At 38.7% G+C, this 16,260-nt stretch overlaps 1 protein-coding gene across 1 annotated transcript; it reads right to left on the bottom strand.

Moving 5' to 3' along the window:
* Nucleotides 1–265: 265 nt before the first annotated feature.
* On the bottom strand, nucleotides 266–13,009 carry LOC109040688 (uncharacterized). Its single transcript, XM_019056693.2, has 4 exons — nucleotides 12,795–13,009; nucleotides 8,734–9,308; nucleotides 5,705–7,142; nucleotides 266–822 (listed from the first exon to the last, which is right to left on the bottom strand). Exons 1-4 carry the CDS (start codon nucleotides 12,853–12,855, stop codon nucleotides 632–634), a joined length of 2,265 nt encoding a protein of 754 aa, XP_018912238.2. The 5' UTR covers nucleotides 12,856–13,009; the 3' UTR covers nucleotides 266–631.
* Nucleotides 13,010–16,260: the final 3,251 nt, after the last annotated feature.

Raw genomic sequence — 16,260 nt, 5'->3', positions numbered from 1 at the left:
ATTGCCGAATTAACTCAAATATTGACTTTACTTTACAAAAATGTGTCCGTGCAAGTTTTGTTCAAACTTTATCTGATTTCTGCACAAAATCTGACAAAAAATGAGCGAAACTTTTAGTTAGAAATGCCCAATATTCTCCTGGTTTATAAGCAATTTGCGAGGGAAATTTGGCAACATTGAACTGGAGTTACGTTATTTCGAGAGGGAAACAAATTGCAAGTATTAATTAAATAGGTAGTATCCATTAAATAATTAAAATAATTCATAGATTTAACTCAATTTATGACAAAGAAAAAGAGGTTAACTTTCAGCATTAACAATGATTAGTACTAATTCGGAATAAATAAAGAAAGAAAGACAGACGGACAGATAATATTCATCATTTCTGAGATTGTCAAATACTCCTTTTTGCACTCCTCTGAAATATGCGGTACATGGAACAAGAATTAGGATGAAAAATAGTTTTAGCTAAATTTAATACAGGATATTTGGACCGCTTTCATGACATGTTGTCTACATGAGGAATTAAGCGACTCGTAAACTTCAGGCGACATTTTCGAGCGTTGAATTTTATATCTAACTTGAAAACAAATAATAGACTAGAATCTTGAATAGCTTCAAAATGAATGATTCAATCAGAAACAACCTCAATGTCCAAAGGCGTTTCATAACCTGATCCACTTGATGTGCTCCAGCAGTCCTCATCCGATGTGAAACCTGGTGTGTAGTAGACTGAACCGTCTGTTCTTGGATCTTTCTGGGAGTACAACGATGATGGCGGTTTTGGATCATGTGGCTGTTCGCAAGTCTCATTATCCTTACCTACATGAACATAAAGCAAGGGATGCTGTAACTAGATAAAACTCGAAATATGTATTGATGATAACACTGTGGTGCTTGTTCTAAAAAACGGCATTATTTGTTCTTACTTTACCTTTAAGCCTTCAAACTTTTGTCGGAAGTTGGTGGCGAGTTGAAGCCGCAAAAATGCAATTTGACAACCATACAGCGATATATTTGTATGCGTAAAGAAGTTTATTGTAAGAGAACTAAGATTATCATGCAGATAAGTCATGAATGAGGAGAAAGAGAAGAGGAGAAGAAGTAAAAAATATCGCATTTCAAAACTACAAAAAAGCAAAAATTTCCACGTATGATGTATCGATACCGCTGGTCACTACATTGTTGCGATGCATGACATATCGGGCACAGCCCTGAAAAAACATAACTCAAACAGCGGTGCATAATTTTTGAATCTCATAGGCCTTTGTTGGATAGAATTTTTTTATTATTTGAACCGCATTAAACAGAAAGGAACCAAGTCGTATCAATTATTGCCAAATTTAACCGGGCAATTTTAATTTTTTGACGGTTGTGCGGGTTTTGTGCAAAGGGTATCCCGGGATAAGCATGTCAAAATGCCCTTGTGAATGGATTCTTATTTTAACCATTTTAAGTCATCAAGGGTGTCCTAAAACTTAGGTTTTGGGGGATTTTAGCCCCCCAACCCCCTCCGCCCCCCCTCTGACCCCCAAAAACCGCTTTTTTGGGCTATTTTTGACTATGCTAACGTCATTTCCTCATAACTTTCGTAATTTTCGATAGAATTGAACCAAAATTTGTCAGAATCTACATCAATTAGCTTAGTTTTTGTATAAAAAAATTCATTATCATCGGATAATATTTTAGCCTCCAAAAAAATTCGTAAAATTTTTGAAAAAATCATTTTTTCCCTTTTTTCGCGGCTAGGTGGCGTATGGAAACATGTACACAAACAAAAATTGTCTCTTTTCTTAATTTATACATCCAATAAGATACAGTAAAAATTTCGTGTTGATCGGAGTGGTGCGCCATACTTAAAAACGCAATTTTCTAACCTCAAAACGGCCTAAATGCCACCATTAGCCTCCTTTGATGACTAGGCGTGGAGAAATGTAAAGAGAAATATCCGGTTTTATCGTCTCACCTCTTAAATGATCCACTTAAGTACCTTGAGTCAAAATTTCGAGTCGATCAGAGTGGTGCGCAACACCCAAGCACGCAATTTTCTAACCTCAAAACGCCGAAATTGCTCATTTCGGCACCCATTTTCACTCCGTGTGAAAAAGTAAGAAGAGGTACATCCAATATTATTGTCCTACCTCATAAATTAGACACTTAAGTGCATTTAGTCAAAATTTCGTGTCGATCAGAGTGGTGCGCAACACCCAAGCACGCAATTTTCTAACCTTAAAACGCCGAAATTGCCCATTTCGGCACCCATTATCACTCCGTGTGAAAAAATAAGAAGAGATACATCAGATATTATAGTCCTACCTCATAAATTAGGCACTTAAGTGCATTTAGTCAAAATTTCGTGTTGATCAGAGTGGTGCGCAACACCAAAGAACGCAATTTTCTAACCTCAAAACGGCCAAAATGCCTATTTCAGCACCCTTTATCACTCCGTGTAAAAAAAAGAGAGGTGGGTACATTCGATTTTATAGTCTTACCTCATGAATTAGACACTTGAGTACCTCGAGTTAAAATTTCGTGTTGAACAGAGTGATGCGCAACACCCGAACACGCCGCTTTCTAACCTGAAACCTCCCAAAATTCCCATTTTGGCATTCATTATCACTGTATGTCAGCCAAGATCCCGCTTGAAAATTGCATGATGTACATTTCAAAGTTTATTTTCGCACCCTGCCGCGTAGCAGACCCGGTCACTCAGGGAAACCTCTAAACTCCTAGGATATATATGACTTTAGGGAGGCTCGCTCATCCCCCACGAAGAAGCGTTCCCTCGTCCAAACTTCCATAATACGTAGCGGTGCAATGAGTGCTGGCAAATTCAAGTCAATCTGTCACGTAATACTTAGGACAATTAGTCGAATTTAACGGATTACAGTAGACGTATTTATCGTAATATAGTTGTATTTACCGTGGTCTAGCATTGGCCTCAGTATACCCTTCAGCTCGCCCATAGGGATTCCCTTCATGAATCCCCAGACGCACTATGTGAAGTCTGACCCACTTCAAAAAAAAAAAAAAAAAAAAAAAAAAAAAAAAAAAAAAAAAAAAAAAAGTCTGACAAAATGAACCTTCTTTGCCAAGAAGAAATCATACAAAATACCAACCAAATTAGGTCAAATTTATCTCATGCTTCTTAAAAAAAATCTATCCTGTAAATTCAAACGCAAAATTGCGATTGACACTAGCAAAATGGAGCAACTTAAAACCATTGATCACTCGTATTTATTTCTTGCCACTGATTTTTGTTTATATTCCGATTTGTATATCATGTCTTACCTTAAGTAATAATTTTGTCATCTCTACAATTGTAAATGTTAATTATATTTAAAAAAAAAAAAAAACCGTTTCTTTCACTCATAACAAAGTTTCTTCACTGAAAAAGTGTTTTCCTTTGACTTTAGGATTCTTTCTAACCTCTTGTTAATTTATTGACTTGAATTTGCCAGCACTCATTGCACCGCTACGTATTATGGAAGTTTGGACGAGGGAACGCTTCTTCGTGGGGGATGAGCGAGCCTCCCTAAAGTCATATATATCCTAGGAGTTTAGAGGTTTCCCTGAGTGACCGGGTCTGCTACGCGGCAGGGTGCCAAAATAAACTTTGAAATGTGCATCATGCAATTTTCAAGCGGGATCTTGGCTGACATACAGTGATAATGAATGCCAAAATGGGAATTTTGGGAGGTTTCAGGTTAGAAAGCGGCGTGTTCGGGTGTTGCACATCACTCTGTTCAACACGAAATTTTGACTCGAGGTACTCAAGTGTCTAATTCATGAGGTAGGACTATAAAATCGAATGTACCCACCTCTCTTTTTTTTTACACGGAGTGATAAAGGGTGCTGAAATAGGCATTTTGGCCGTTTTGAGGTTAGAATATTGCGTGCTTGGGTGTTGCGCACCACTCTGATCGACACGAAATTTTGACTAAATGCACTTAAGTGCCTAATTTATGAGGTAGGACTATAATATCGGATGTATCTCTTCTTATTTTTTCACACGGAGTGATAATGGGTGCCGAAATGGGCAATTTCGGCGTTTTAAGGTTAGAAAATTGCGTGCTTGGGTGTTGCGCACCACTCTGATCGACACGAAATTTTGACTAAATGCACTTAAGTGTCTAATTTATGAGGTAGGACTATAATATCGGATGTATCTCTTCTTATTTTTTCACACGGAGTGATAATGGGTGCCGAAATGGGCAATTTCGGCGTTTTAAGGTTAGAAAATTGCGTGCTTGGGTGTTGCGCACCACTCTGATCGACACGAAATTTTGACTAAATGCACTTAAGTGTCTAATTTATGAGGTAGGACTATAATATCTGATGTATCTCTTCTTATTTTTTCACACGGAGTGAAAATGGGTGCCGAAATGAGCAATTTGGGCGTTTTGAGGTTAGAAAATTGCGTTCTTTGGTGTTGCGCACCACTCTGATCGACACGAAATTTTGACTAAATGCACTTAAGTGTCTAATTTAAGAGGTAGGACAATAATATCGGATGTACCTCTTCTTCCTTTTTCACACGGAGTGATAATGAGTGCCGAAATGAGCAATTTCGGCGTTTTGAGGTTAGAAAATTACGTGCTTGGGTGTTGCGCACCACTCTGATCGACACGAAATTTTGACTAAATGCACTTAAGTGTCTAATTTATGAGGTAGGACAATAATATCGGATGTACCTCTTCTTACTTTTTCACACGGAGTGAAAATGGGTGCCGAAATGAGCAATTTCGGCGTTTTGAGGTTAGAAAATTGCGTGCTTGGGTGTTGCGCACCACTCTGATCGACTCGAAATTTTGACTCAAGGTACTTAAGTGGATCATTTAAGAGGTGAGACGATAAAACCGGATATTTCTCTTTACATTTCTCCACGCCTAGTCATCAAAGGAGGCTAATGGTGGCATTTAGGCCGTTTTGAGGTTAGAAAATTGCGTTTTTAAGTATGGCGCACCACTCCGATCAACACGAAATTTTTACTGTATCTTATTGGATGTATAAATTAAGAAAAGAGACAATTTTTGTTTGTGTACATGTTTCCATACGCCACCTAGCCGCGAAAAAAGGGAAAAAATGATTTTTTCAAAAATTTTACGAATTTTTTTGGAGGCTAAAATATTATCCGATGATAATGAATTTTTTTATACAAAAACTAAGCTAATTGATGTAGATTCTGACAAATTTTGGTTCAATTCTATCGAAAATTACGAAAGTTATGAGGAAATGACGTTAGCATAGTCAAAAATAGCCCAAAAAAGCGGTTTTTGGGGTCAGAGGGGGGCGGAGGGGGTTGGGGGGCTAAAATCCCCCAAAACCTAAGTTTTAGGACACCCTTGATGACTTAAAATGGTTAAAATAAGAATCCATTCACAAGGGCATTTTGACATGCTTATCCCGGGATACCCTTTCAGTAAATTTGCAGCACAGTGCAAACCAAATTCCAAAATTTTCAAAGGAATCCGCACAAACGTTCTATTAAACTTTCTCTAAAATATGAAATTGCCCTGTTAAACTTGGCAATAGCTGATGAGGCTTGGTTCCTTTTCTGCTAAACGCGATCCATATTTAAATCGTGGGGTTGGAAAATACCATCTCAAAAATTATTATTTTACACCAGAGGAAAATACAATTAACTAATCCTCTTGATCTCAGGATTTAAAATGCAAAGTTGATTATCATATCAGTGTCTTACCGGAATCTGTTGAAAGTTGATGGTACATGTTACAAGAGCCCCATGGGTGAGGTAAACGCTTTGAATACACTTCATGTTTCTCGGAGTCATTACTACCCAAACGGTAGTCATTACTACCCAAATGATCATTATTGCTTTGCGGAACCTGTAAACAAGTTGATTGCACATCATAGTTTTCTCTCATTACATCCTGCTCTGACTTTTGATTCGCGGATGTTGAGGAGCAATCGTTCAAAAGCCGACAAGTCTCTGGAAAAAGTTTTTCCGGAAGTTCGGTCAATGACATTTTACTCAACTTCTTCGGCAAGGAATCCGAACTTAGCTTCTTTTTAATCGCACCGATACACTCTTTTTCCCTCTCCAATCTCCGGTTCTCTTCTAGACTTCCTTGCTCAGAAGTGTCCGTGTCCAATGAATCCCACACGTACTCTTTCTGGTTGTTCTCTTCATCAAACATCGGATTTTTCCAGACGGTTGGTCGATAGGTGAACGTCCTCGGCGATTCGTGATAGCCAGAGTGCGGACTGGTGTAGCTGCTTTCAGTGCTGTCGTTGAAATTGTCCAGGACGAATCTCGGGAAAAATTTAGAACTACGCTTTTTGGAGAATCTTCGTCTATTCCTCAGCTTTGCGCGCATGCTAGCCTCAGCAGCATGGTATGCGTGGTGCGCCAGGGAGTAGCTATCATCCGAATACTGCGCAGCACCAAGATTGCTGGAATAAGGTGGGTGTAACGTATCCTCGAAAAACTCACTATAATCCGAGTATCGTGGAGCTTTCTTCAGGTCTTCTGAATATTTCGGAGTTGATTTCGGAACGTCCGAGGATTTCCGGGTTGTCCTTGAATAGTGACAACATTGCGGAGCTGTCTTCGAATACTCCGTGAATTGCGGAATTGTCTTCGGATACTCCGTAAATTGCGGGTCTATCTTTGGATACTCCGTGAATTGCGGATCTATCTTCGGATACTCCGTGAATTGCGGATCTATCTTTGGATACTCCGTGAATTGCGGAGCTGTCTTTGGATACTCCGTGTATTCCAGATATGTCTTCGGATATTCCGAGTATCTAGGAGTTGTCGAAGAGCGTTTGTTTGAGTTCCAGGGTAGTATTTCATTCAGTTTCCGTTCCTCTTCTTCTTTTTTCCGCATGTTGGAAATAATTTGTGCGCGTCTTTTCCTGTACGCGACAGTTTCTTTGAACCGGATGTTCGGGTGCGATCGCAATGATCCCGTCATCCTAAACTCCGAGTGATGATTTGCGAGAGTATTTACAGGTTTGAAGTGCCGAACTCTCGTCGATGGGACTTCGAGTGAATCGCATGACAGTTCTCTCGGCGTTTTAATTGGTTCCAATGATTTGGATTCTTGAGTATCTCTCCTGAACTCGACTCTCACCGACCGATCAGGCAGCCCCTGAGTATCGCCGGTGGATTTTTTCTGCAAAATTTTGTACAAAGAAAACTCTATATACTCTTTATAGAGAGGCTTTCGAGCAAAGAAAAGAATATTGATTGTTCATTAAAAAAATGTTTCAACGTGTCTGTACAATCTGTAATTACGTCGTTTAAAGTCGGTTTTTGTTTGATGCTACATCACCACAGGGAGACTTTTTTTATTTTTCAGCTAATAGTCTTGGAGTAAATTTAAAATTCACTGTTGATTGATGTGAAAGAATTGCATATATTGCGAATGACTATTCAAATCGTCGCATTTTTTGTATTATTCCACCTTCCACTCTCTTCACTATGAGACCTATATTAGTGGCCTCAACTGGCAGCCAAGTGATGCGGAACGTGATGGCGACGCTTCGAAAAATGATAAATATATTGTGATTAAATAAATAATATGAAAAATACTAACAATACTTGGATCGCATTTGGCAAAAAGGAATTAAAAGCATTGCAATGATGCTAAGATAGTGCAACTTTATCCTCTGCTATAAAATTGCTGAAATCATGAAAAAATATGAAATTTACATGGTATACTTTTTGTCGTAAAACAGTTTTTAGAGAGTAAAACAAAAACTGTTAATGAATAATCAGGTTTGAAGTCAGAAGTTGCACAATCTTAGTAAAATTGCAATGCTCTTGGTTCCTTTTTGCAAAATGCAATCCACTTTATACTTGCGGTAGCTAGCCACATTGCACTGGTAAAAAAAACACATTGGATCTAAAGTCCAGACTCTTGAAAACATTGACAAGAAAAGGGACTCTTGATTCAATCCGATTTTTGCTTGATTCAAACGGAAATCCGCTCAAATAAAGAGGCTTGGTTCTTTATTTAAGCAAAAATCCGATTGAATCGAGAGTATTTTTTCTTGTTGATGTTTTTAAGAGTCTGGACTCTATATCCAATGTGTTTTTTTCCCAGTGTTGTCTCAGCGATTATTGCCAAATATAATTAGTTTCCTCTCTGAGAAAACACTTAAGTACTCTCTGAATGCGTAACTCCAAAGATAAACCCTCCTGGGGGATTTTTTTTTAAACTAGAGGGTTACGCTCCATCTTGCGCTCTACCTCACCCCCATGAAGCGCTCACTGGAAAAAAAACATATTGGATCTAGAGTCCAGACTCTTAAAAGCATCGACAAGAAATAGTGCTCTTGATTTAATCAGAATCTAGCTTGAATCAAGAACCAAGCCTCTTAATTTAAGCGTCCTTTTGATTTAAGCTTAAATCCGATTGAATCAAGAGTATTTTTTCTTGTCAATGTTTTCAAGAGTCTGGACTCTAGATCCAATGTGTGTTTTTTTCCCCAGTGTAGCACAAGTACATACGCTGCTTCTAAACTGAGACAGAAATTTTGGCTCCAAATTGCACAAAGTTGGCCTTCTGTGATGCAGTGGTTGTAGCATTTGCTCTATATGATCGGGAGATCCCGGGTTCGATTCCCGGCCAGGTGACCCGAGTTTGATGGTCTCAATCAATACTTTTTTCCAGTGCTTATTCGCGCTTCAGGCGTAATGCATCACTTGTTACTCTCATGATTTTATATTACCGAGTAAGATAGGGCATCCAAATAACGTACCAGGGGGCTCGTGAGACAGGGACTCGAGTTCCGCTCCGTTCTGAGGGCCTGCCGTTCTTTCTGCTCGATCCGCTGCTTTTTCAAAGCGTTGGCGGCGCGTCTCTTTTTCGAAGCCTCGGTCTCCTTGATGCGGAGCGGGTCCGGCTTCGTCCGCTCCGGCGCCGGAAGCTCGGCCGAATTTAAACGCTCTGCATTTTTACCGCGCGGGGGCTTTTCAAACCCCGAGTCGGACTCCATCAAAAGTTTGCCGAGCTTGGCGGAAACTGCGGAAACTTCCGGCGGGCTCAGCCGAGCTCTTTCTGATCTAAGATAATGGCCGATGTTGATTAAAGCACTCGAGAACTTTCGCATAATTTCATCCACGAGATTCGGTCTGAATACGATGACGGGGGCGTTGTTGCTCTCCGCGGTTGTGTCGGCGCTGCATTCGCACGCGTAATTAAAAACTACCTCATTAGTATTCATAAAAATCCTGCGTTGATGCTGATGCTCCGACGGGGTTTCCTTATTAGCTCCATCGGGTTCGCCCTCTGCTCTGCTCCGATTCCTCCTTGTTTGGTACTGTGTGGCATTATCTGAGAAGAGAAAACGACACACCTATGATATACAAGGGTTGTAACCTAGGTTCCATACTGCCGTGCTAAGGAAAAACACCGCATGGGCCTTCAAACGTTGCCGTATACCCCTCGATGAAGAGCAAATTTGGTGGAGAAAACCTTAATATTTTTTCTCCAATTTTTCAGACAATGGAGATGTTGCTTGTGTGAGGGATTTGCGATTTGACAATTGATTCTAATGTAAAAGTTCGCGAGAAACACGATGGTGCCACTAATTTTCTCTGAAATCCACTCCGAAGCTCAAAAAAAGCTCTCAAGTTGAGGCCAAAATGGAGGGGATATCCACCTACCGGAGTCCACCTCTACATCAAGACAAACTCTCCATGCAAAGATAGGGAGCAAATACATTGACAGGGCTCCCACTTTATTTGGGGACTCCAAAACTGAAAACACAGCAACACTGCTAATGTATTTGCTCCTTATCTTCGCATGGAGAGTTTGTCTTGATGTAAAGGTGGACTCTCAGGGTAGGGTGGGATATCCCCTCCATTTTGGCCCCAACTTGAGAGCTCTTTTTGAGCTTGGGAGTTGATTTCAGAGAAAACCAGTAGCACCATCGTGTTTCTTGCAAACTTTTACATAAGAATCAACAGTCAAATCGCAAATTCCTCACACAAGCAACATCTCCATTATGTTCGCAATGTAATCTAAAATATGTGAAAATTTCAAGGAAAAATATGCATGACTTTCCTCAAAAATACATGTTTTATCCGAGGAAATTTGGCAACTCTCGAATGTTCATACGGCGTTTTTCCTTGACACGGCAGTGTTCGGGAATGGTGTACACCGGGTCTGGTTCGACACCAAGAAAATACGAATTTTCAACGACTTGAGCGCGCACCGTAGAATACGTGCAATGCATGAAGTATCCTGCAGACTTGTAAGGCGCTCCTATGCGCCGCGCACACAGTGCTGTACGCGCGATGCATGAAGTACCTATCATGCGGTCTTGTAAGGCGCTACTATGCATTCTACGCCTTGCGCACCAGGCCCGCTTCGAATGTTCATACGGCGTTTTTCCTTAGCACGGCAGTGTGGGTAAGACAGCACCAACTTTTGGCAGTAGTGTCGAGTCCTACAGCTTTAGGGTCCAGCATATAGTCAGTCCTACTGCTTGTGCGCTATCTCACCTCTAGTGTTACGGCTCAGCATTAAGTTGTTTTTTCCGTGTAAGGAGGGAGAAATATTAAGAAAAAGGAAGAAAACAGAAAGAAAACTGGAGTATAAGGGAGAAAAATAGAAAATGAGGGGAAAAGAAAGGAAATGGGCACTAACCCCTGGTGCCCAAGACTTTATTTATTCGCGAAGTCCTAAGTTGGGTCAACTTGACCCGGATTAAAATTGATTACTTTTTGTAGTTTTTGAAGTATTATCTACGTTATTTTTATGTTTTGAAGATACTTATACTTTTTTTCTATTTTTTAAAACTCTTTAACTTTTTTGATAACACCCTGGTTTTTCCTCGACCCCTCCCCCATCACCTCCTCATCCACCATATTTAGCTCCCCAAGAAGAGAGAGTTGGGTTAATTTGATCCAACTTGGGATTTCTAGGGGTAGTCGTCAAAAAAGAATTCCCTAATATGACTCAGCTCTCCCCAAAATACCAATATTTAGACGTGTGCCCATTAAGGCGCTTGAGAAACCTCTTAACATTTTGTTTTAAAAATTGATTATCATTGATTTTGACACATCATATTTCGATGAAGTTTAACCTTCCTCATACTTCAAACATACGACACATACGCCATCAACGCTCATTGATGGCGGCACGGCGCAGAGATACAACTATTCATGCTTGATGAATGTGCTTGTTGCAGCTGCCAAATTGAAGGCGCGGTAGTGCTAGATGGTAACTCGCAATGCTAAAAAACGAGGCCCGAATACGTCTGTCTTATTTTCAGCTGTGTTGATTGTCATTTTTTTTTCAAAGTGATGATTGATTCTTTTTTTTATGTATTCGTAGATCTCTATCTAAAGCTAGTATGTACCTACTGGTCCTATAAAACTCGCGGGGCACTTGTTTTCAGCAAGCTTCGGGTCACCACAACCCGGTGAGGGCAACTAAGGGTCATAGGGAAATAAAAGGAGATATCCGAGAGTAACAGTAAATATAACGGGAATTTGTAGGTCCTTTTTAAAAGAAGTAAAAGTTTCTAAGTTCAATTTATCTTTCAATATCAATAGACATATCCATGCAACTGCAATTTTGACGATTGATAGAAAAATTATCGAGTAAATGCCACTTTTTCAAAAGACAATCTCGATGGACTTATGTCAATAAAATAGCTGCTGTAATAGCCTCTGTGTCATGGCGTTTTTCTGTGAATCGTAAGCATGTTAATTAAAATGTACTCATGCATTAAAAATTTCAATTGTATGGCCTATCCTATATTAGCTAAAGTTTACATTCTTGAGCGGACTCTTTCATGGAAATTCATTTTATTCAAAACAATTAAATTTTATTCCTACAAAATTATTCGCTGAACGAATACTTTGTGTATCATGTCTTCCGGGGGTTGAAAATAATGACGAAATTCATCTGAAATTTCAGTCGAATTAAACGAAGGCGAGACTCATTCGTCCTCAACTTAACTGCATTTTAATCAAGGAGAAGTTGAAATGCTGCCTGTCCATTCCAAGAATTTTAGGATTCCGTTGGATGAAATTATATACGTTTCAGTTGGTGCTGAGCAAGAATTATTCAGATGACATACCAGAAAATGTTACTTCTGTAAATTTGAACTTGGAGATTCATCTGTTTCTTCTCGGAAAATAAAATGATGACAAAGATTTTATAACATCTCTCGACACGAAAGATTCAAATTATGGTGTGCAGTGATGATACACTTCTTGTTTTACTTAAAGACGACTCTAAGAGAAGAATCAAGTTTCCTTAAATTTTAATCTTAAATCTATACAGGATGCCCCCTAAGTCTTGTCTTCAATCCTCTTGAGGGTATAAATAGTCAGAGAAATGTTAATTCCAAAGGTGTCAAGAGTAGCGCATCCCCATTCTAGACTTAAAAAGAGGTTTCTCTTTATTAGACAAAGGTCCGTCACATTTTTGTAGAGAAACCAACACCACAAGAGCGTGGAACTATTTTGTCAACTATTGGAAAAAGAATAAGAAATATCAGGCTAGGGAGAACTAATTTACCATTTGCTGATGCATGCAACAAAATTGCCCCAAAAATCTGTGAAATTCTTCGTAGGCAATTTATACCTTTGAAAAGATTACTTTTCTAACAATAGGAGGATGCACAAGCAAAGGATTGTTTGTTCTTTCTTCTTCCAGTAACTATCCATGACATGATATAACCGCCAAAGCAAGCGCAAATTAACAGCTAGTAACTGTTCAGTTTAAGGATTGTCGCACATATTGAAAATATAATTAGAAGCTGGCAGTCGTGTTCGACTAAGAACTGATCAACGGTTCTCTCACCTTTATTCGATGACAAGTTATGATGATTTTGATGTGAAGCTAGTGAAATTTTCATCCTCATGGAATTCCTCCTTCGTATTTTTTAAGCGAATGGATCCAAATCATGAAAATGTTGGCGAAAAATTTGGAGACTCAAGTACGGCAATAGAACTTTTTAACTTTCTTTGCATGATTTTAGGTTAGCCCAGAATGAAAACGTAAACATTATAAAAATAGTCTTATAGAAGCAGAAAAAAAAAAAAAAAAAAAAAAAAAAAGACGTGGGAAGTAAAATGAATGAGATGATATAAGAAAATCATATCATGGTCCGTTCAGGTGATCCCGCCACGATTTTTCTCGCACGAGAGGCTGAATGCTCCTGAACTCTAGCGGATCTTCTGTAAACCGTGTAAAGCGATTGACTCTCGTAGTGCGCGGGAAAGGAAACAGAGAGCGCTGGTAATTCTACGAGCATTCAGCACTGCATTCTCGCGAATCGTCCTTATTCTATGCTATTGCAGTAGCAGGGCCAAAAGCCCTGTTTTTCCTTCTTTCCTCTCCCATCCCCCCCCCCCCCCAAAAAAAAAACACGGTCCAATACCTATAATTTTTTTTTTCACAAGAGTTTCATTTATTTGCTGGGCCAGTGGTTATTAAATAATCATTTTATTGCGTTTTGCTCTCTACATGAATAAATTGTGAGGCGTGTTGATAGCTAAAGTAAAAAACAAAAAAAAAACAAAACAAAAAAAAAACAAAACAAAAAAAAACCATCCTTTGCAGAGTGCAGAGGCATCTCCATTTGCAACATTAAAAATATCCGAATTAAGTTTTTCTTGGAAAATTTTGAGCGAGCGATGAAAACTTACATTTTTTTTTTTTTTTTTTTTTAGGAAAATTGTCGGTTGAATTTCTTTTATAAAAAATAGCAGGAACATACAACATCGCAAATTCATTTTTCACCATGATTTTATCACGTAGCATTTGCAATTTGATACAATCCAATTTTTACACATCCAAATACACAGCGAGATATCTTTTCTGCTTTGAACTTCGGGAATTTTTATTGCTGGTACTCTAGTCATGAAATTTTTAAAGTAAAATTTACAATAAGTCATCATGTACACGAAAAAACAATTTTCGGTTAATATGGAACATATTATGACGTTTTCAGACAAAGCAACTGAAGGGTACAGTCACGATATAGACTTCAGCTCATAGGTAACCACAGGTATTCTTAGTCATATTGAGACATGTGTTCTTTACGAATTATTTCGGTTAACTGAACCATAATTTAGTTCCGCACGCTGAAAACTGCGATGATACATTTGAACCGAGGTTGAGTCCTTGTAACCGAAGTTTTTTTCTCCGTTATACCCACCTACCTTCGACGGTGATGTTGAATTTCCTTTCCTTTGCAATGAAACTGAATTTCCCTGCGGAAAAGGAAACCTTTTCATTTGAATCTCGAGTGTATTTTGTTCACGTCGTGGTATTGATTAAAAGTCGACTAGCGTAAAAGTATGGCTGTACGCTACTCCTCTTTCATGCATCAGTCATCCTATAATGACACACAAAAAATATTCACCCTGTCAATTGCATCCATCTGTGTCAACTGTCTCCATATATGACAACAAAGTGGGAAAAATTGAAAACCACCATGGTATGATATGAGCCCCCCCCCCCCTCCCCCTTCCACTCTGATGGGAATACTCGCATGGCGTATAGTGAACTGCGTGACAGTGCGTGACATGAGATGAGAGTGTTGCCGAATAATACACATTCTCAGGTTGACACCACTGTCAAATTGTAATAGATGTCGTTAAAATGTGGGACAGGTGGATTTTGAATTTAAATATTTTACAACTTGATACAACTTATGTTGCATTTTTGAACGGTATCAAGTTGCTACGTATAACAAATATTCAATCCATTTTACGAGCGATTTTGCACCTTTACCTCCTCGCCTATTTGCCGCCATTGATTTTAGAGGTCGTCTATAAAGTACTTCGGATAATTTTCCTGGTTTTTTTCTTCTTTCCCCATAGAAAGCCCTCTCATATCCTGGATTCTTCGTATAATGCATGGAAGATCCCATGACGACCTAAATCACGATACTATAGTTAGTCATGGGTAGTCCTTCAGTACATTCTGTCTAGTATGTAGTACTACATTAAATTATCAGGAGTATTTCATGGAATACCTCTAAAATCAATAGTGACAAATAGACGTGGTAAAAGTGTAAAAGCATTCGTAAAATAAATGCATATTTGTTATACGTAGCAAGTTGATACCATTAAAAAATGCAACATAAGTTGTATTAGGTTGTAAAATATTTAAATTCAAAATCTGCCTTCTCTCATTTTAATGACATCTATACTACATCACATTTCAGTAAACAATGTCTTATATCCAACTCGGCTTTTATGAAAATCGAGGGCACTATACAATCATTGCGTGCTGGGAGTGAAAAGTGAGGGAATTTACATAATGTCGATGGCCAAAGTGCGAAACCACCAGTGGCGTGGCGTGAATGATCGATTATCGATATTTCCCCATTTGAAGCTATGGTAAAGAATCGATTATTAAGATGTTCGCTCCGAACTCCCTGTAATCGATCATTTTCCCTAGGGTTCAAATGGCGAATCGATCGATATATCGCAAAGCACGCCACGCCACTGGAAACCGCGTACCTCCGTTTGCGAGGTTTCAGACTGCCTATCATACAATATTTTTCTTTGGAAAACCAGTCAACTCAATTTCTTGAAAAATTCCTTGATTTTTCTTCTCTGTCGCACCAGAATATTCCGTGTGGATTTCAAGCAATGAATTACGCCTCCTTTTCTTTAAAAAAATAAAATAGGGGCGGGAATTTTGAAATACGCAATGAAGATTCGTTATTCCACACTCAATGCATCGATATCATAAAAGCGGATAAATTTCTTGAAAATTTCCTTGATTTTTCTTCTCTATTAACAAAATATGCTGTATAGATTTCAAGCAATAATGATAGCTTGATTTTCTTCAAAAAAAAAAAATAATAAATAAATAAATAATAAATGGGTAAAGAAATAAATAAATTAGAAAATAAAATAGGAGCGAAAATTTTGAAATAACGCAATGGCTATAGGTAGTTTTGTTCTTACTTCATCCTTTTTATAAAAAAGGATTTTGGAAATAAGAAATGGGTGAGTTACAAACTTTCCCATCATCAATCCGCGCTTGCACAGTAAAGAAAAAGTAACCATAATTTTGTGTTAATACGGGAAGTAAAACACAAAATAACTCGAGCCCTCGGTTGACTCTGGGGTTTCCAAGTCCCTCCATTGTTTTTTGCCCTAAATTCACGTCAACTGTGCCAAAATTAACAAACATTTGGGTTGGTATGTGTTTCACTTCCCATATTAACTAAAAGTAACACGAGAACAAAAATATTTGTATCAGTATAAAAAGCACTCGTTTGAGAAGCGCAAAGGAGCTTTGAACC

This window comes from Bemisia tabaci, chromosome 5 (assembly GCF_918797505.1).
Source record: "Bemisia tabaci chromosome 5, PGI_BMITA_v3".
NCBI lineage: Eukaryota > Metazoa > Arthropoda > Insecta > Hemiptera > Aleyrodidae > Bemisia > Bemisia tabaci.
This window is presented reverse-complemented; position numbering and strand designations above follow the sequence as displayed.

What these genes read in the sequence shown, in the direction of transcription:
- LOC109040688 (XM_019056693.2), bottom strand. Translation starts at nt 12,855, where the DNA reads ATGAGGATGAAAATTTCACTAGCTTCACATCAAAATCATCATAACTTG. An exon ending in TAACTTGTCATCGAATAAAG is followed by an intron (nt 9,309 to 12,794) that starts GTGAGAGAACCG and finishes TTCTCTTCTCAG; the next exon opens with ATAATGCCACACAGTACCAA. An exon ending in CCTGTCTCACGAGCCCCCTG is followed by an intron (nt 7,143 to 8,733) that starts GTACGTTATTTG and finishes AAAATTTTGCAG; the next exon opens with AAAAAATCCACCGGCGATAC.